The following is a 20,083-nucleotide window of genomic DNA, read 5'->3' on the forward strand; positions in this document are numbered from 1 at the left end:
ACACTCAGCTAGTTCTCCTACACAGCCTATGGCTACCTGCCTAGGGAATGGTGCCTTGTACAGTGGGCGAGGCCCTCTTACATCAATTAACAACCAAGACAATCTCCCACAGACACGCCCATAGACCAGCCTGGTCTAAGCAGCTCCTCAAGGCTCTCCTCCCACATGATTCTAGGCTGTGTCAAGTTGACAGTTAAAGGTGACTAGAACACATAGTTACAGAGTTCCTGCAACCAATGGCCAACAATAAACAATTCCGCAGTTTTCATTCATCACAGCCAGAAGCCAGCAACAAGGCAATCAATGGTGATTGGCAGGAACCGTGAACCAGTGGCAAGGCTTTTTTAGATCAGAACTCTGTTGCAAGTAAAGGACTCATAGCTGCATGGGAAGATACTAACTGGAACATTCTCCTCCTCTCTCACCAAGCACTTCCTTTACTTGGTACTCATTTCACCCTTAATTCCAGAACATCCCTCCTAGGCAGGTCACAAAAACAGTCCCAGGGTAACAGGGCCAATGGGCACTTCTTGACATCGGCCCTTAACCAGGGACCTGTACATGGATGGGACCAAGTTTTCATGACATATTTTCTCGTCTTCTTTCTGAAGATAGTCACAGCGAGTTGACAGGACACCATCTAGTCTTTTATTCTTCTCTTGGACATACAAACACCCTCAAGTGTATATGTGCATGTGTGTGCCCTGTACTTGTGTGGGCTGCCTTTGCCTCAGAAACCTACCAGGATGCACACAGCAGCCACTAATATCACAAACACTCCAGGAGCCTGAGGCAGCAGCTCACTAACATAAGAGCATATGGTCTTGTCTGGAGACCTCCAGAAGCCCGATGTGCCCTGTCCCCAAGAGTATTGGAGAAGGTGAAAGACGGCACACTCTCTCCCAGTTACAGCCAAGAAGGTAGAGGAGAGAGACAGGTGTGTCCTGTAGCCGCTTCAACAGACTGCTTCATCTTTTGTACGGTCCATCGGCAAGGATTTATTTATAACCAAAACCAAGAAAGAAGGGACCGGATCAGAAGCATGGGCTCTTCAACTCATGATTCCTCTTGCGTTGTTGCAGGAGGTATGAGGTATAAAGTGTGGCTTTCCAGTCCCAGAGGTGGCCTCATTCCCCTCCTGTCTATTACAGTACAGCCCCTGACAGATCAAGCGCTAAGGGCCCGTCCCCAAATGCTATCCAAGAGCCAACTCTAAACTCATGAACAGGCACCCATGCTCTGAATTTCCCAGGGGACTTGGAGGGGGGTCTTCAAGGATAATACAGACTCCCATGGTCACCTCCTCTTGCCTTTCCCTACCCATGCAGGGTGAGCCCTAGCATCCTTTCCTTATAGACGCCCCCCCCCCCCCCCGCCATGAAGAAATGGCTCACCTGCAGGCAGCGTGGAGAACTCCACACAGGCCTCCTTCTTCTCCCTCTGCTCCAGCGGCAGCTGCCAGGGCATCTGGTGGGGCTGGGCCAAGACCTTCACCTTGTAAGCCATATTAGGCCTGAGGTTGAAGAACTGGTACTTGTACCTGGCTGCCTTCACGATGTCCAGTTCCTCCTCATTGAGGAAGATGACATGGCTGTAGTTACTGTTGGTGGGCAGCCAGGAGAGCTGGGCAGAGATCTGTGTGATGTTGTCCACGCGCAGCTGGGATGGCGCCACTACTACATCCTTGCCCACCAGCAGCGTGCATTGCAGCTCATCGGAGTTGCCCCGGCTCGTGACGCACTGCACGGAGATACGGTAGGTGCAGGCGGCTGTGTTAAGTTTCTCGATTAGTGCCTTGGTTCTCCTCCCCAGGGGGAGGCTCATACGTGTCTCCTTGTCTACCAGCACGTTGTAACTGCTCACGGTGCCCCAGCCAGGCGGCACAGTGGGGGGCTCCCAGCCCACGATGACACTTTTGGCAAGCTGTTTGATAAGGGTGATTTTCCTAGGGTAAGGCACAATGTCTTCTCCGATGTCGTCGATGTTCATGTCCAGAGTCCCCCCACCACTGTCAGTGATGCCCGAGTCCACGTGAGTTGGGGAGGGAAGGTGAAGGATGCTGTCACGATCCAGGCTGATGCCAGAATGGTTGAGAAAGTTCTGGTCCTGCTCACTCCCCAGAGTACCAGCCAACCGTGACTCATTGTCCTGGATAAAATCCACAAAGTTGGAGGGCACTAAGCCCCTCTGCCCATCCAGCAGCTCCCCTGTTGGATACAAGAACAGAGGTTACTCACTGTCCCCATGACCCGAGGCCCCACAGCACTGGCACATAGCAAGGCATCTTAGGAGTTCACATACCTGTCCCCTCCATACCCTCTGTCTGCAGTAACCCCATCCATCACCAAGTTTGATTTCCTCAATCAGCCCTATGAGAATCTGGACATACACACCAAGTACACACTGGTAACAAGGACGCTGTTCAATGGGGATTAAAGCTCATGTTGACTGAGTGCCCAGCACTGGAAACCCCCAGAACGCAGTTGGTACTCAATAAATGTCAGGATAAACAAAACTGTCAAATCCATGGCTTTTGGAGATTAACAAATGCCTATCGTTTTTTGATCATATAATCAGGTGACTAGGGATTTAAAGGTGGCTCCTTACTGGGTACATCACTGGACCACTTATGTTCCTAACATCCACCTGATGGGAAATAAAAACACTGGATTGGTTGTCAAAGTGTCAGAGATAAGCAGAGTTGTCATTGAGTTGTGTGGTATAAGCAAATGCTATACAGGTTGCTTTTATTGCAGTGGGTGGCCTTTATTATTCTGGGAGGCAGTCAAACTCTCTCTCTCTCTCTCTCTCTCTCTCTCTCTCTCTCTCTCTCTCTCTCTCTCTCTGTGTGTGTGCGTGTGTGCGTGTGTGCGTGTGTGCGTGCATGCGTTCATGCATGCTCTTGGATTAATGGGGCTCAAATGAATGCTAGCAGCAGAACTTGCCAAAAGAGACCTTGTAGAGGTGCTGGGGACTCCAGCACACACACACACACACACACACACACACACACACACACACACACACACACACACACACACACGCAAGACCATTTGTCACAGCACACCTCCCAAGTGAAGCCAGGTGACCCCAGGAGGCTGGGGCACCATGACCATTGGATTTTTTTCCTACCTGGATCCCCCTGCCTTGGAGGATCTGTGACATGGCAGATAGAGGACAAATTAGGATTTGTGTTCTGTTCCGAACCTCTACTTAGGGTATGGGTCTTGAGGCAGTCAATCCTTTGCACCAAATACAGTCTGGCACATGGAAGTGATGATGGTAATGATGTTGGTAACAATAATGATGGAGGTGATAGTGTTGGTGATGGTGATGATGGTGGTGGTGGTGGTAATAATGAGAGTATGATAGTGACGATGAGATGGTAATGTTGTTGATGATAATGTTGGTGTTGGTAATGGTGATAATAATGATAGTGGTGGTAATGATAACATAATCATCATGATGATGATGGTGGTGATGACAATGATGGTGATTGATAATGGTGATGATGGTGCTTATGACAGTGGTGATGGTGATGTTGATGGAAACCATGATGGTGGTGGCACTGGAGATGGCGGTGATCAGGGTAATGATGATGGTGGTGATGGGAGGGTTGATGATGACAGTATCTAACATTTCCTGAGCAATGACCATGTACAAGGCTACGCTCCAAGCACTTCCTGGCATCCAATCCATCTTCCCAGACAGAGAAAAGTGAGTGTTGTTGCCATCACCATCCTGCCATGGGAAAGACTGGGGCACAGAGAATAGAAGCAAGTCCTACTGTCACACAGACCATAAAAGCCTGAGTTGGGAACCCCTTTGAGTGAAGCCCTTGGAGCCTTTAGGTGGGTACAGTGCATGATGGGAAAGCTTCAGGGATGTCAACCAGGTCATCTGGCAGTGGAGCTGGGCATTCTGCTGGCCCTAAGGTGAGATCTGCTGGAGCTGTGCATTCAGGGAAAAAGGGCTGCCCACTCACTTGGCCTCGGCTTATGATGTCACAGGAGCGATGCAAATTCCCATAAGCAGACATCCAGAAAGTGAGTCCCAGAGCTCCCGTGCACTCTGAGAAGCAACCCAAGCTCATGCAAGAGAAAACTAGCTCGACAAATGTCCCTCCTGCTCAGGAGACTAGGACAAGACCAGGCTTTCCCACAGTTCAGAAGGGCCGGGGGATGGATGGCTCCCATCTAGAATCAGAAAGCAGGGTCTAGAGAGATGGCTCAGTGCTTAAGAGCATGGGCTGCTTGTCCAGGGGACCTGGGTTCAATTCCTAACACCCACACCATAACTCACAACCATCTGTAACTCTAGTTTCAGGGGATCTGATGCCCTCTTCAGGCCTCCACAGGCACTGCACACATGTGGTGCACAGACATACGTGCAGGCAAAATACCCATATGCATAAAATTAAAATAAAATAAAACCAGAAAGCTGATTGTGGGCAGTAGCACTGTTGTCGGGTTAAAAGACAACAAAACCTAGGCCTTCTGGGTTGACAGAGCCCCATTCCTTTCTCTAAATTCTAGGGGTGCATAGAATGGGAAGGGTATGTCAAGATATAAGGCTGAACCCCTGAGTTAACAAGAGTCTTGAGGCCCCTGATAACGGGGAAGTCACACTCAGTGAAGTCACATGATGGCTCCACCATAGAGGACACAGATGGGCACTTTGGGGACACAGTGGCCCTTAGTGTCCACCAGTCTCATCCTCAGACTATGGAAAAGATCTTAAAAAAAATAAGTTCATCTGTATAGAGCATGTACTGAGGCTATAGTCTGATCACCGTGGGCAGGTATATTCGTTTGTGTGTGTTAGAAGCCATCTAGGATGAAGTCCCAGTGCACAGGAGGAGGCACCCAGGCTATGTGCAAACACCTCATGATTTTAAAAAAGACTCAAGCATCCTTGAGATTGAGTGTGGACCTGTTCCCCATGGATAATGAGAGGTCACTGTAAGCATCCATCAGCCTGTCGGCATGCAGCTGCCCAGGAGCTCCGCCAAAATGAACACTCAAGGCTCCCAAGTGCCAGCCATCTATTACCATTAACACTTGGAAAGCCAGCTCCACTGTCATGGCAATCATCACAGAGGGAGACTGGGACCTCTGGGGATAGAGAGGGACAGAACAGAGAACTAGCAGCCAGGAACATGTGGGAACCTGGCATATCTCCCAGGGCCCGGGCAGGCTGGTCTTCTGCCTGGAACGAGCCAGTGCCCACCAACCGCAGTGCATCCACAGACCTTCATAGAACCCATCCTCATCCATGTCCCCATAGACGTAGAGGTACTTTCCCGCCGTGAGAGGCAGCTCAGCTTCCGGGTTCTCATTGGGCCCATCAAAGGGGTTGTAACTGTGGGAAGAAACCGTTTGCATGTTAGTGGCCCTGGCCATGGTCTGGCAGCATGTGGTCCCTCACACCTGTTTCATTCAAATGGTGCCACAACTCATATTAGTGAGATCCTGTGTCTCCTCTCAAGCCGCCTCTGGCTAGCTCACACCAATGGTTAAAGGTAATTCTGAAGCCACTGAGAACCCTTTGAATCCGAGGACATTTTGTCTAGACATCTCGTTCCCATGTGTCTCTTTCACCGGACCTACACATTTCCAAATTAATGAGTTACCATGAACAAAATGAATGCTGTTGCTTTTATTTTTTTATGATTTATTTCTTTTGTGTGTATGTGTGCACGTGCGTGTGCAGTGTCTGTGGAAGCCAGAAGAGGGCACTGGATCCCTTTGAGCTGGAGTTACAGGCAATTGTGAGCTGCCTGATGTGGGTGCTTGGAATTGAACCTGCGTCCTCTGGAAGGGTATTGAGTGCTCTTTACAGCTGAGCCATCTCTCCAGCCCAATTATGTCGCCTCTAAATAGGTATTAACTGACAGGTAGAACAGCATTATACACACTTCTTACCTTTTTTTTTTTTTCACCTTACAATGTGGAGTACTATATTTCTACCTCATGAAGTCTGCTGTTGCCTTTTTAGTTTAAGTATAGTATTCCACTGTTGAGGTCACCAAACTTTATGGAACGGCTTTTCTAATGTCAGATGTAGACACTGCTTCTAACTCCTGACTAATAAATGTATTCAGTGTCCTATCAAATGTCCTTATGACATACCTTCCCACACTTCCACCAAGAAAAAAAAAATTCTAGAAACTGTATTTGTTGATCAACGGTCTGCTCCACTGAGTACTTCTAAGATACGATGCCTGAGATTTCAGCAAGATAATGGAAGGTGGGGATCGGGAGGCGTCGATGGAGGCTCTGGGCATGGTCTGTCCTGTGATATTCTGTTTGCCACTTGTCGTGGGTTGAATGGTATCCCCCTATAAAGATCTGTCACAAGTCTCAGCTCCACCCCTTCTGTGAATGTAGCCTCATTTACCAAGAGGTCCCTGTACATGGCACCCAGGTGAGGGGATATCACGTTGGCCAGGGTGGACATTAATGCATGAAACATGGGAACACATGTTGAAGAGAAGCCATAGGAAGGTGGGGATAGAGACTAGAGAGATATGGCAACAAGTCAAGGACAGTGGGGCCACCAGAACCTGAGAAGGACCCAAGACCCTCGCCCAGGCTCTGGGGCACCTTAATTCAGCTGCTGACCTCTGGAGCTGTGAGGGAGCAAGCCCCTGGGTGCTCAGCTTGAGACACCGAATCACAGCAGCTCTGGGGAGTATGGTCTCATCCTGTGCACTCGCTGCCTCTCGCCTGCCTCTCCTGCCCCAGCATTCAGGGTGGGGGTGGGGTGTTGCATCCCTACCTGTACCGGGCGACACACAGGTGCACCTTCCCCGAGCTGCTTTGCTTGGAGTTGTTAGAGTTCCGGTCATTGTCCATCTGTGAGGGCAGTGATTGTGGTTTACAGTTAGTAAGACTAAAGGCTGCATGTCCCCCTCACCACACACACACACACACACACACACACACACACACACACACAGTGACACGACACCTTCCCTGGTGACATTCAGGAAATCTGCCTGTAGCCTCACTGGGCTTCATTGGGAAAGTAGCCCAGTGTATGAAACTTGCATGAACTGGGAACCACCTCCACAGACCTCTGCTGGAATCCTAGCCTGAACATCAGCAGAGACTCGGGTGAACCCCCCAGACTGTAGCCTAAGATACTTGAGTGTCATGCCAAGTAGCTTGTAGAAGACAGAGGTTGGGGGGCCTGCCCCCACTTTTTCCCCCCAGGGTACTCTTGAGCAGAGAAAAGTGAGAAATATTTAGATAGAAATATAGAGGAGAGAGACAGATAGAAACCTAGGATAACTTCAGAAGAGCCTGGCTCAAAACCCACCAGCCCCTTTTGTCTCTTCTAACGAGCTTTTAAAGGAATGCTAAGGGGTGGAGCAACAGATCTCCCCCCAGCACAGCCAAGTGCAGACCCTTCCAAACACCTGGTAACCACACACGTGGTCAATCCATCCCCTTATGCAGCCCTGCTGTGCAAAGCAAGCTCCGATCTCACTAGGAAACCTTTGTGGGCTCCCACAAGAGGTGACCACACCCTCTGCTTCCAGAGGGCTCTTGCTATGGAGGACCCCATTTGCCATCTCCAATGGCATTCAGTAAACCAAGGAGACCCACAAGAAAGGAAAAAATAGGAATCCTCTCATTTCCTCCCTCCACCCTGCAGTCTCGGTGTCTGCAGAACTGAAGGACACTGCCACCAGAGTCCCTACTGCAATAATCCCAGGGACAGGTAGCCTTTTCTCAGAGGTCATATGCCCCTGCAATAAGGACACTATTACTCAGTCTCAGATAATAGGGAGACTGAGTAATAGTGTCCTAGGGAAGGCAAGTTCCCCTCCCATCCTTTCTCTGTGTAGAAGGCAGAGTGGTCCTTCATGATGTCAATCAAGTCATGCCACTCCTTCCTGGGGGCCCTCCAGCATCACCCTGTGTGACTTCCACAGAGGTTAGTGCTATTCAAGGACCCAAAGCCATACCTATCCCCACCTCCATCACCTCCCGGCTCAGCCAACCAAACCAACCCCTGGCTTCTCAGCCCTCCCGGCATCACAGCTCCTCCCTGTCCATTCACAAGTCCACACAGCCTGTTCTGCTGTCTCCAGAACCCTCATCAGGACTTAGCTGTCCAGATAGTGATGGGGTGCTGTGTCCTCCCACCACCTGTATCCTCCATAATATCCATTGCATCCCCCATAATATCCAGGGTCTCCTCTGCCTGTAAACAGTAGATCCCTACTTCCTGACACATGGTGATTCACTAAGGATGGGTGTAGAAAAATTAATGGAAATGAAGGAGGACCTGGATGAGTGGGAGAAAGGAGAAGGGTATGGGAGGATGTCTATGCCCCACCCCTCCATGGAAGGAAGGATGGAGGGGCGGGGCACAGACATCCTCCCAGATACTCTGGAGCTGGCTATGTGGGACTCACCTCGGACTCAAATCTGCATCTTGGGCTGCTGGATCGTAACAGGAAGGAGGGCTTCACACATGGAGGCTCCAGCTTGTCCCCAGACAATGGGATATAGTCACCAATCACAGAGTAGTGTCCGGTGGGGCCCTCGTGACCTGGCCAGGACACAGGAGTGGATGGGGGAAGGAGATAGGCCATCAGATCAGCATGCTAGCTATTTGCCTCCCCTGCACTTTCCTCTCTCTGCTGTCCATGTGGGGTCCACTAATGTCCTCGTCACCTCAGGCTGGCTCACTGCAGCCTTGGACTGGATCATCATGGGTAGCTGTCTTGAAGGCTTGGCAGTGACATGTAAGGGACAGCATAGCTGTGCTGAGGGCTCAGTGATGACATGTAACATGAGACATAAGAAGGTTCAATCAGAGAGGGTTAGAACATCCTGAGCACGAAGTCTTTCCCTTCTGTTCGCTTGAAATTGAGAGGCTGTGAGGCCCAGGGACCCCACAGCCTTTCTGACACTGGGAATAAGAAAGAACATGAAAGAAGAGAGTGTGCCCATAGAGCTGGGCACTATACTATGGAGAGGCGGAGTCTGGACCTCCTGTGACATCATCAAAGGTACCTGAGTGAAGCTGTACCTGAAGCTACACTCTAGCTCTTCCCCTCTTGGATGATAATTACCTTCCTGCTTATACAGGTTTACGTTGAAGTCTATTGTCACTTTAACAATAACAATAACAACAAAAACAACAAAGTTCCAACTTGTCCAATTAACAAGTTTCTAGCTAGAAATTACTTGATAGGAGGTTTCTCAGTACCAAAGCAGGTCCCTGAACCCTATCCTCACAGTGTGTTACTGAGGCCAGGCCTAGAGCACACTGGCCCAGGATGGCTTGATCTGAACTCTGAAGCCATACTCTTGAAATCAGGGTCCAAACATGAAGTATGGTGTGACATTCCCTGGTATCCTCTGCTGCCTTGTCAGCATGTCTCTTGCCTGGGGCATTCAGCCTCTTCCTGAACTGCCCATCAAGAGGTTGCCTTCCTGAGGGACAGGAGCCCTCCATTACCAAGTCGGGAATAAAAAGTGACCAAAGCTAATGCAATTAGTGACCCAGCAAATGCCTTAAATAAAGAGGAAAATCCTGCCACTCCCACCAGCATAGAGTACCTTATTCAAAATAAAATAATCTAGGCACTGGAAGATGCAGACCACACTGGCCCAGTTACATGTGGACTCTGATGATGCCAGAATCCTAGAAGCAGAGAGGAGAAAGTGGTGGCTAGCTGCTGGGCAAGGGAGTGGGAAGTTGCTGAAGCATTAGTAGTGAAGTCCTGGGCTTCAAGGTGAATAGGTCTAGGTCCAGGTATTCAATACTGCATCTACAGTGCATCATGCTAGATTGTTCCCGAGCAGAGTCAGGAAGCATATGCTCTGGGTCCCATGGCACATAAGAACACTTCTAAGGGACTATCTAGGTTGGTAAACCAACAAGTTTAAATAGAGCTAATTAGACAGGCAGGGGGTATTCACAAGCAGACACGCCACAAAAGAAAATGTATCTCCCAGCAATACATAACTGCCTACATAACCCTTACAGGGAGGGGGCCTCATAACCCCCTCCCACAGCAGGCCTCAGGAGCTCATTCATGACAAGAAGTTAATGGACCCAATCTTGTACAGCTCTCCTATAGATAGTCATAGTGCTGAAAGTTCAAGAGGGCACCAGCCACTTCATGCCTGAGAAGAGCAGTGACTGGTGCCAAACACTTGCATTCCTTCTGAGTCAGAACTGGACACATGCCATGTAGAGGTACCTGTGTAACCAGCTCCCTTCTAAGAAACCTTCAGCTCTTCCTCAGGTGGCCTCCTAGGATTTTGCGATGCTGAAGGGGTGATCTATGTGACTCCCTTGCAGCTAGGATGTAAAACAGGAAGTCACAAGTTCTCCCGGGAGAACAGAAGCTGTCTTGTGCCTTTCAAGGCTTGAATATATTTCCCAGGGGCTACTGAGCCCAACCATCTCTTGTAGAACAGCCTCAGCCTCTTTGCACCTCACCGTCTATCTGCAAGCATCCGTCTGAGCCAGAGGCCACCTTGAAGTCTATCTGAACAGGGCTTTCTGCAGGATCTTGCCATCTAACAGACATCACAGCCTTGGCACCCAGACACCTCTCAGGTGCACTCTGCTCAGTAAACAGGCAGAAGGCTGTGGGCAGCCCCATCCCCTCCATCTTGTTTCTCATAGCAACAGTCACTGATGCTGTCTGTCAGTCCCTGCAATTCCAGAGCTAGAAGGAAAGATGTCATAGCTGAGGAGCTCGGGGAAAGAACTCCATCAATGATGACACAGAGTGAAGAGCATTGCCTAGTTTTTAATAATTAAAAAATACCAGGAGCACTTCTCCACTTTGGTAAGAACCAGGAGAGATTAAAAATTGTCTTAACATTGTTACAAAAGTAAGTCTAGCAGTCAGCTCCCTAATTGCTCCCCTAATTAAAATAAATCAACAACTTGGGGGTTTGTTTTTTTTTTAAGACAGCATCTTGCACTATAGCCAAGGCTGTTCAGGAAGTAGCTGTAATTCTCTGGCATCAGCTTCTCAAATGCTGGATTACAGGTATGAGCCTGTAATCTGGAGGGAGGGCCTGGGGGGTCATTTAGTTGATTGTGCTTGCCAAACCAGCATGAGGAACGCTGTCCCATCCCCAGCAGCCATGCAAAAAAGGCAGCACATCCCATAATCCCAGCACTGGGGCCGTGAAGACAAACAGATCCCTGGAGCTCACTTGCCAGTCCTCCTAGGCTAATCTGCAAATCCCAGGCCACGGAGAGACCCTGTCTCACAAAAGCAAGGTGGACAGTTCCTGGGGAACACCACCAAAGATTGACCTCTGCCCTCTGAACACATGCACTCATACATGCACATGCACCTGTACCCACACAAACATGCTTCCCCCCAACACCAGAGTATCCAAGCCACTCCATGAATGAATAAGGACATAACAGCCTGAGCTGTCCTCAGTCCTGCTCTGGTCAGTCTTCATACTCTCAACCACAGGCACCCTCCCCCAACAGTTGCCAACATCTGCCACTTACCTTTGCGTATCGAGGTGGCTAATCCATTCATGTACTGTGGGAAAGGCTTGCCAGGGGCCAAGGGGACATCCAACAAGGCCACTGAGCTGCTGCCTAGCAAGTCAATGCTCCCAGTGTGCTGCCGGAACTTCTCCAGGTCCCGGGACAAAAGGTTAAACTGCTCACTCTGCACGCGACATTTCTCTTCCAGCTCTCGAACCTTGGACTGCACAGCAGAGGCAGGACAGCGGTCAGAGAGGGGTATTCAGTGGTGCAGATGTGCACAGGGGGCATGTGTGTCTTTTAAGAATGTGTGTGTGTGTGTGTGTGCGCCTGTGTATGGCAGGGGCTGCTTCCACCTCCACAGAACAGCAGTGTCTGGTAGCCCAGCCTCACAGGCAGCCTGGCTGCTGGCCACCATGGGAAACAACAGGTGCCAACAAATCTTGCCATCGCTCAGCTCCCAGCCAAGCGCGGATTGTTCCAGGCTCTGCATGCAGCCTGGGCACTTGGTGGTTGGCACGCCTGCCTTGATATTTGGAGCGTGAGGCTGAAACAGCACTGACTAGGGAACAGCCCAGCTGCCAACCCATCGTGCAATGCCATCTCAACGGGTGCCCATCCCACCATGGGCCTGCAGACCACCCCCCACCCACCCACCCACCCAAGAACATGGCTGGCAGCAACACACGGGAAATTCTACTTGGTATTGGGTTACAAACACCACTGTCATTGGCCAACACCACCATGACACCTAGGGCAAGACAAAGACCTCGCGGGGTAGAAAAGGGCAGCCAGCAAGCTCCCTCCTTGGGCAGGACAGGTGTGGTAGGCTGCTCCTGAGTGCTGTGGGGCTCTCGACCAGAATGTCAGCCATCAGGAGGCAAGGGTTTAATCGGTGCGCTTCCTGCTGCTCCCCCAAGAACTTGACCCTGACCTAAGTACCTAGTTGGTGCTCAACCGAGTCTTGTCTTATTACAGGTATGTGGGAATGTAGGGAAAAAATGGCTGTGAGTCAGTCTGTCACCTGGCTGGATCAGGGCTCAGGAGTGGAGTGTCCTCCTCCACCTTCTACCCCTCCTCCACCTCCCCCCACCTTCCTCCTCCTCTGTCTTTTCCTCTCTCTCATCCTCTTCTTCAACTCTTTTTATTCTTTCTCCTCTCCCACATCCTCTCCCTCCTCTTCCAGAACTTCCCATTCTTTCCTTCTATTCCTTTTTTTTGGGGGGGGGGGGGTTGAGACAGGGTTTCTCTGTAGCTTTGGAGCCTGTCCTGGATCTCACTCTGTAGACCAGGCTGGCCTCAAACTCACAGAGATCCTCCTGCCTCTGCCTCCCGAGTGCTGGGATTAAAGGCGTGCGCCACCACCACCACCACCCGGCCTTCCTATTCCTTCTTTACCTCCTCTTCTTCCTCTCCCTCCTCTTCCCCACCCTCCTTCACCTCTTCTTCCACTAATTCTTCATACTGTACTTCCTTCTCTTTCCCCTCCCTTCTTCTCTCCTCTCCCACCTCCCCCCCCCCCCCGCTTCTCTCACCCTCCCTCCTCTTCCCTGTCCCTCCTCTTCCCCCCCTCCCTCTTCCCCATGCCATAAGCATTAAGTATCTCTGCTCTTTCATCCAGAACAGAGTGCTATTTATGTCTGAGATCACGGGTTTCTAAAAATAACTGCAATGGATCCCAAGCCTATAATTAATTTCTTCAATTCATTAAAAAAAAAATCAGCAGGGTTCCTCTTTTTTAAAAGCTGAATGAGGTTGGCTGAGACAGCCGTCACCTCAAAGGAAGGCAAGGGACCAAACCTCTGGGCTCTGCAGCACAAGCGGGCCATGGAGAACACAGGAAGATTTATGAGCGAGGACAGGTGTGACCTCCCCGCCACAAAGAGCAGAATCTACGTGTGGGGTGGTGACATCAGGATCCTGGGGCACTAGCAGCCCCACTCATCCTTAAGGCATCCAAGTATCCTACATGACCAGTAGGGTCACCAGAGGGACCAGCATCAAATGTCCTGATGAAGGGAAAGCTATCAGATCACCCGAGTTATCAAACCAGGCCATGAGTACCTACGGAGGCCAGTGAGATTCCTGGGTGTGAGGAAGAGCAGGAAACAGAATTTGAATAATCCTGTATTTTGAAAAGCATCTCCTGTGCATCATGTACAGCAATCAGACCTAACTAAGGAGAGGCAGGAGGACTCCCCATCCACACCACAAAATGTCAACACTATACATTATGGAACAGGTCAGTGATTGTCAGTGGTGTGGGGGAGGGTGTGACTATTCAAAGACAATATGAGTGTGTGTCCTCAGGTGGCAGAAGACTCCATAATCCGGTTGTAGCTATGCTAGTCCAAAATTATTACTGAATAAAAAGGTTGACATAGTGTTGTATAGATATGACAGGAACTGTGACCTCACACATGAACAACTGATTCACTACACAAAAGGGAGGGGTGGCCAGTGAGCACTAACTGGGGTTCTGCATCCAAGGAGCATGACCAGCTCAGACCATCTCCAGGTTTATGTCCTACCTGGCCCCTAGAGGCCACCAGTAGCCAGTCTCGAGGGCCCAGAGTCAAGTGGACTCGTTTGTATGCCAGGGTGATAGCCATACTTACTTTTTCCTACATGTGAGGAATGGGGAAAGATGGCATTGGTTAGTGAAATGGAAAGTATATGGATGTGGGGCTGGAGAGATGGCTCAGTGGTTAAGAGCACTGGCTGCTCTTCCAGAGGATCCAGGTTTGATTCCCAGTACCTACATGGAAACTCTTAACTGTTACTTGAGTTCCAGTCAGTTCAACACCCTCTTCTGGACTCTGTGGTCACGGCATGCACATGGTTCACATATATACAGGTAAAATACCCATTCTCACCATAAAATAAAATAAATAAAATAATCAAAGTGTTTAAACATGGCGTTGGCTCACATATCTAAGCACTATCCCATAGGTGAATAAATAAACAGGATAATGAAAGCCTGGTGGCCAAGGCTGGGATTTTTTATATTCTTATGTCTAGACAACGCTCTGAGGACCCAGTTGCCTGGGGATATGTTGGGCTTGTAGCTTTCTCTACAGTAAGCACATAGGGAGCTGATGGTAGTAGGGATGTGCATGTTCAAGAGGCCTGGGTCTTCTTAGTGGAACCAACTGAGGCTTGGGCATATGTCAGTAACTGTTTGCTTTGTAAAGTATGTCCACAAGGGGCACTGCAGTGGACCTAGCTTTGCGGGTGGCTCCCAGTGAACTGAAAGGGAGAGGCAGGGCATGGTCCTCAAGGTTACTACAGAGAATGAGTGCTGGGCCGGGCCACGCCCTGACCAACACTTTCTTCCCAGTCCCTTGGCTGATCATCAGAGAAAACAGCTTTGAAGGGTGGGGTGCCAACTCAGGCCTCCGCAACTTCCCACAGCAAGGAAGAAGAGCCCACAGAAGCCTCAGATGCCTAGGTGTTTCTGCTGGTCCTTCCTCAGGAGCCTCTGTGCACATAGCCCCCAGCCTTCCCCGGATGCAGCTGCTGTGTATATGGGGCCGGGCCACTCACTGGTTAGGCTCCGATAGCTTGCAGTCACCCACTTCCAGGACACTTCCAGGAAGAGCAGTGTCTGTTCTGCTCCTGCTCGGATTCTGTGGTGTGTATATCAATTTATCTGGAGCATTGTGGAGTCTCTGTTGCATGGTGGGAACCTCGCCTATTTGTGTTCACTCAGCCCCATGGGCACACCCACCCACTCTTCTCTGCCGGCCCAGCCCAGGCCTTTCAGAGAACCACCACCTGCAGGCGGGGGATGGAGAGGTCTGCGCTGTGACCACAACCACGGCTGCGGCAGATGGCGAAGCGTTCTATAATTGGAATAAGTGCAGCAGCTTACAAAATGCAGGCGGAGCATTTAAAAGCCAGAGGCAGATATCCGAAGACGTGACTGCCGGCTTCCCTGCCGCCTCCACAGGAGTTTCTCTGACTTTCATTTTCTGTGGTGTGGGCCTGCATGCTCGGTTTGTGCCCAGGCTAAGGCAGCTTTGAAGGTAAAGAACACTTCTCTAATTAGAGACAATGGGACATGCCGGGATCACCTGCAGAAATACCCACAAGCCCATGGAGTCCCATGCATCCATCATGGTTGCCATAGGAACAGATCTCTGTGGAAATAGCCCCGTCCTCAAGGCCTAGACCCCTTGCTCACATCCCGACATTGCTCGCAAACATGGTGGTCTCCACCATTCATCTTCCTGGCTGAGACTTTTCTCAGTGGCAGAGAGGTGATGTCACTTGCACGCTCTTCCTTCTATCAGGAAGAAATGAGCACATCGGCTAAGGGCCAACATTCCCTAAAGCTCCCTTGCCACTCAGCAAGACAGCTGTCCCCAACTCACCTGCTGTGGGGAGAGGGATGTGGCTGTGTGCTGGGGATTCTACCTTTTGCTCTTGGGGTCCTCACCTGAGAGTGGACTAAAGGATGCTCACTGTGTTTCTGATCAACTCCTGAAACTGACATTCTCTTGGGCGTCTTGGGCAGCAGCCTCCCGGCCCCACATACTGGGACCATGCACCCACTGGGAACTGCAAATATCTACAGAGCTGATGGGTATGCAGAGGGCTTTTCTGCAACACACGTCTCAGTTCGGCCTCCTCTAGTAGCTATACTGCTGATGCCGTGGGGATTCGGACTACTTTTCTTAGCAGTGTTTCTGCCTAAAGGTGACATCTAGGAATATTCCACACACTCCAGATACCCACCCTTAGAAGGGGTCCTGACAACTAGTGTATGGGAATTTGCCTCCCTGTCTCTCTGTAGTGCTAGGGTGGGTATAGTGCTAGGGTGGGGTGCCGGGCTGGATTGCAGGGGTCAGGAATTCTCAGTTATAATGATGTGCATTGGTCAAGACTTCAAGTGTCCCTCTTTCTCATCAGCTAGCCTGACGCCACCTCTGACACATGGCTCAGCCCCATCCACATGGGACCCTGCAGGGCTGCATAAGACAGAGCTTCATCTGTGCCTTTTCTGGGCCTGTGACAAGCTCCCAGAGATGCTGTGATGGTCATTATAAGGATCCCTCTTCAGAACCCTTCATTTCTCAGTGTTTTTTATTTTGTTTTGTTTTGTTTTTTTGAGACAGGGTTTCTCTGTGTAGTTTTGGTGCCTGTCCTGGATCTCACTCTGTAGACCAGGCTGGCCTTGAACTCACAGAGATGCTCCTGGCTCTGCCTCCCAAGTGCTGGGATTAAAGGCGTGCACCACCACCGCCCGGCTTCTCAGTGTTTCTTAGTATTTTTAGTCCTTGATCTGAGCCAGGGACCATACTGGAGAAAGTTGGAAAGAAAGAGCAGGGTACCCTGTTCCCTGTGGAAGGAGCTTGCTGTTGGCTCTGGAAGGATAGGATAGGAGGGCAAGCATACAGGGGTCACACGGTGGATTCTGATGACCCATAATGGAATTCTAGGCATACTGCCAGGCCCTCCCATCCATGCACCAGTCCCAAGGAACATCAGTCCCTGCCTCTTGCCCATGGTCATCTGAATTCACAGCGTTGGCAAGCAATAGGAAGACATGTACACAGGACCAGCTCAGCACTCCAAGAAAGTATCTGTGTATTCTTCTGCCCACTCCTCAGCTGCCACCAGGCTGAGGAACCCTGGTCTACATGCATACCAGGCACCTGTGCAGAGTCAGACCTTTAGGGTGCTTTGGAGACAGGAGGAGGAGGAGGAGCAGACCCAGGGCTCAGAGCTGCCCATGTAGGGAAAGCACCACAGGGGACATGCACAAGTAGGAAAGCCACACTGAATACCTGCATGCACTCCAGAGTGTTCTGGGTGGAGAGCCAGACAAGACAATTACAGAAAGATGGCATGAATGAAGCGGACGGTGCCCAGTACAGCCCACGGCCGAACGGCCTTCCCCAGCTTCTGAACGAAGGCATGGCATGTCATGTCGTGGATATTAACATAGCTCAAAGCACAGGCTACCCAGCAGTGATGTAACAGGCTGCAGCGACAACTCAGGGGGGAGATGGAAAGGACACAGGCGGCCAAGTCTGCAAGCTTCGGGGCAACTGAAGAAAGGGACTAGCCGGGGGAGGTCAGACTAAACTGTGGATATAGAGGAGCATGTCCATCTATCTTATCTGTAAGTGGCCTGGTCCATTTTCCCAGGATGTGTGTTTTTCTGTCATGCAACACACGCCTGTCCCTCCTGATACTAACTAATGGGAACATTCCAAAGATCAGTGTTAATACATGGGAGAGTGGGCACACAGCCTGCCCTATCAGAGGAGTAGATTCCAGAGGGTGATGCAAGAGGTACACACACACTGTGCTCAGTAGCAGCTACTCCCCCATGGAAGGGGACATCCTACAATTACCTAGAAAGCTCCCCTTCCCTGGCAGCAGGCAGGCAGCCTGGGGAGCCACACAGTCAGTCCAATTCACCATTCTCCCACCCACACCGTTAGGGAGTGGTCATTAACTGGTCACTATGCATGAGCAATGAATGGCAAAGGCTAATTAGGGACACCAAGAGCTCAATTTCCTTCTACCTGTCTTCTGCTCTCTAAGAAGGCTGCCATAGGACCAAAGCCACAGACCAGGAGTGGTCACTCCCAGTGTGCCACCCCAGATGATGGGACCTGGTGGCTGTTTTGCTTCCACACTCCCAGGACCCCTGAGCAAGGTCTGCAAGTGGCTGAGATGGCCACTCCCCTGGGGACAAGGATCCCAGAAGTGGCTGGTGTGGCACTAACCACTCCTCAACCTGTGGGTCACGACCTCCACTGAGTCACATATCAGTTATTCTGCATATTAGATGTTTACATTACAATTCATACCAGTAGCAAAATTACACTTATGAAGTAACAATGAAATAATTTTATGGTTGGGGGGTCATCACGACACGAGGCACTAAATTAAAGGGTCGCAGTGGTAGGAAGGTTGAGAACCACTGTCATAGACCCTCACTTCTCTGATCCTGCAAATATCTCTCTAACACAAAGCTTCAGCAATGGCATCCCTCAGAGGATGGAGCTCCCAGGAATCACCAAACACTGATCCTAGAAGAAACCCCTCCTCATTTCCCATTGAAGGCAGCTTGCCAAAAGGCACAGTCCACTGAGACACACAGCTCTGGTCCAGGCTGTGTGATTGAGGAAAAGTGGATTCACCTCTCTGTGCTCTTTTGTCAGTGGCAAGGATAGAAATGGTAATGGTGCCTAGGAAGGAGCAGGCTTGTGAGGACAATGTGAGTGAGGGGGTGCTGTGGCCACATCTAGTTTCTGACATGCAGCAGGTACCATTTATTTTCTGGCACCCCGATACCCCACCCCCAGCCTCACCCACCCACCTGTGCTCACCTCTAACAGATGCACAGCACCTTCATGCTCCTTCTTAGCTTCAACCTGAGCCTGTTCATGATGGAGAAAGAAAAGAGTATTTAGGGAAGAGAGGAGGGACTCGGCTCAGAACCCGCATGACCAGAGTGTGCCCGTGGGTCCTGATTTCCTAGTACGAGGGTGGATCCTGCAGGTCTTCCCCTGAGCTGCACCAGGTGGTGAGGATCCGGTTGGTTCTGATGATCTTTGGGGAGTCAGACAGAGAAAGGATGGACTCTTAAGAATGGCAGCTGGAAGGAGAACTGGCCCCACCCCTTGCTCATTGCCGCAAGGGATGGACTAGCCATGGCAATGCTGGAGAGCTCACCCTGGTGGTGAGGATAGGGGAGAGCTGGTGGGCTGACCAACCCTGCAACTACCCAGACCCAGAACCAGCGTTATGAGTTGGGTGTACTCCAACACCACCCCATCTGTGATCTGCTGGAGCACATGAAGGGGCCAGTCCTGCAGACCCAACGCTACAGGGTCTCCACAACACAAGGCAACAACAGGATATCCAAGAGGAGTCCCAGCGAGGGCCCAGCATTAATAGTGTAGCAGAAATCAGACCTCAAACCAGACTGATGACACTTTGCAATGAACACATTCAAGTAAAGATACATGGATAAAAGTGTTTACTGAGTGGCTCACTGTGTCACACTACAGCTTCCACAACAAGATTGAGTTTTTATTTTTTTTTCTCTTAAGTTTTGTTTTGTTTAGGGGAGCCAAGTTGCAAGGGCAGAGGGTGGATGTGAAGGGATGGGTAAATGAATGGGATGGAGATGCATGATGTGAAAGACACACAGAATAAATAAAAAGAAGCTTAAAAAAAATGGCAGCTGGAGATGGGCAGTGGTGACGCACACCTTTAATCCCAGCACTCAGGAGGCAGCGGCAGGTGGAGTTCGAGGCCAGCCTGGTCTACAGAGTGAGTTCCAGGGCATCCTGGAATACACAGAGATGGCTCTGGCCCTGTAGCTGAGAAGGAACCAGGTGGATTTGAACCAGAGCAATGGGATCTCCACGCTAAGCCTGAAGAGCGCTATCTTCTTGTCCATCCTCCTGCCTGGGAAACATGGCACTAGCCTGCTTAAGCTCCAAGTCCTCCTTAGGTCTCCCTGGCCTGAAGGAGGCACCGTGGTGCATGGTGTACCCCACCTCCAACCTGCGGCGGGGGCCCCCTTTCCCATAGTTAAAGTGACACCACACAAAAGAAAACA

General features: G+C 50.5%; 1 protein-coding gene across 15 annotated transcripts in view; it reads right to left on the reverse strand.

Moving 5' to 3' along the window:
* Positions 1–20,083, reverse strand: part of Rimbp2 (RIMS binding protein 2) — a 191,720-nt gene that overhangs the window by 37,594 nt on the left and 134,043 nt on the right. For 13 of the 15 annotated variants that reach the window (XM_052755503.1, XM_052755516.1, XM_052755506.1 and 10 more), the window contains 6 exons: positions 18,843–18,893; positions 11,512–11,716; positions 8,429–8,565; positions 6,781–6,857; positions 5,252–5,361; positions 1,395–2,207 (listed from right to left, as the gene is read on the reverse strand). In XM_052755503.1, coding sequence (XP_052611463.1) covers positions 1,395–2,207; positions 5,252–5,361; positions 6,781–6,857; positions 8,429–8,565; positions 11,512–11,716; positions 18,843–18,893 — 1,393 coding nt within the window. Of the gene's footprint in view, positions 1–1,394; positions 2,208–5,168; positions 5,362–6,780; positions 6,858–8,428; positions 8,566–11,511; positions 11,717–18,842; positions 18,894–20,083 lie in introns of those variants that run through there. The other 2 variants (XM_052755514.1, XM_052755515.1) reach the window with 2 other exon arrangements.

This window comes from Peromyscus californicus, unplaced genomic scaffold (genome assembly GCF_007827085.1).
Source record: "Peromyscus californicus insignis strain IS unplaced genomic scaffold, ASM782708v3 Scaffold_2__1_contigs__length_46816999, whole genome shotgun sequence".
NCBI classification, from domain to species: Eukaryota; Metazoa; Chordata; class Mammalia; order Rodentia; family Cricetidae; genus Peromyscus; species Peromyscus californicus.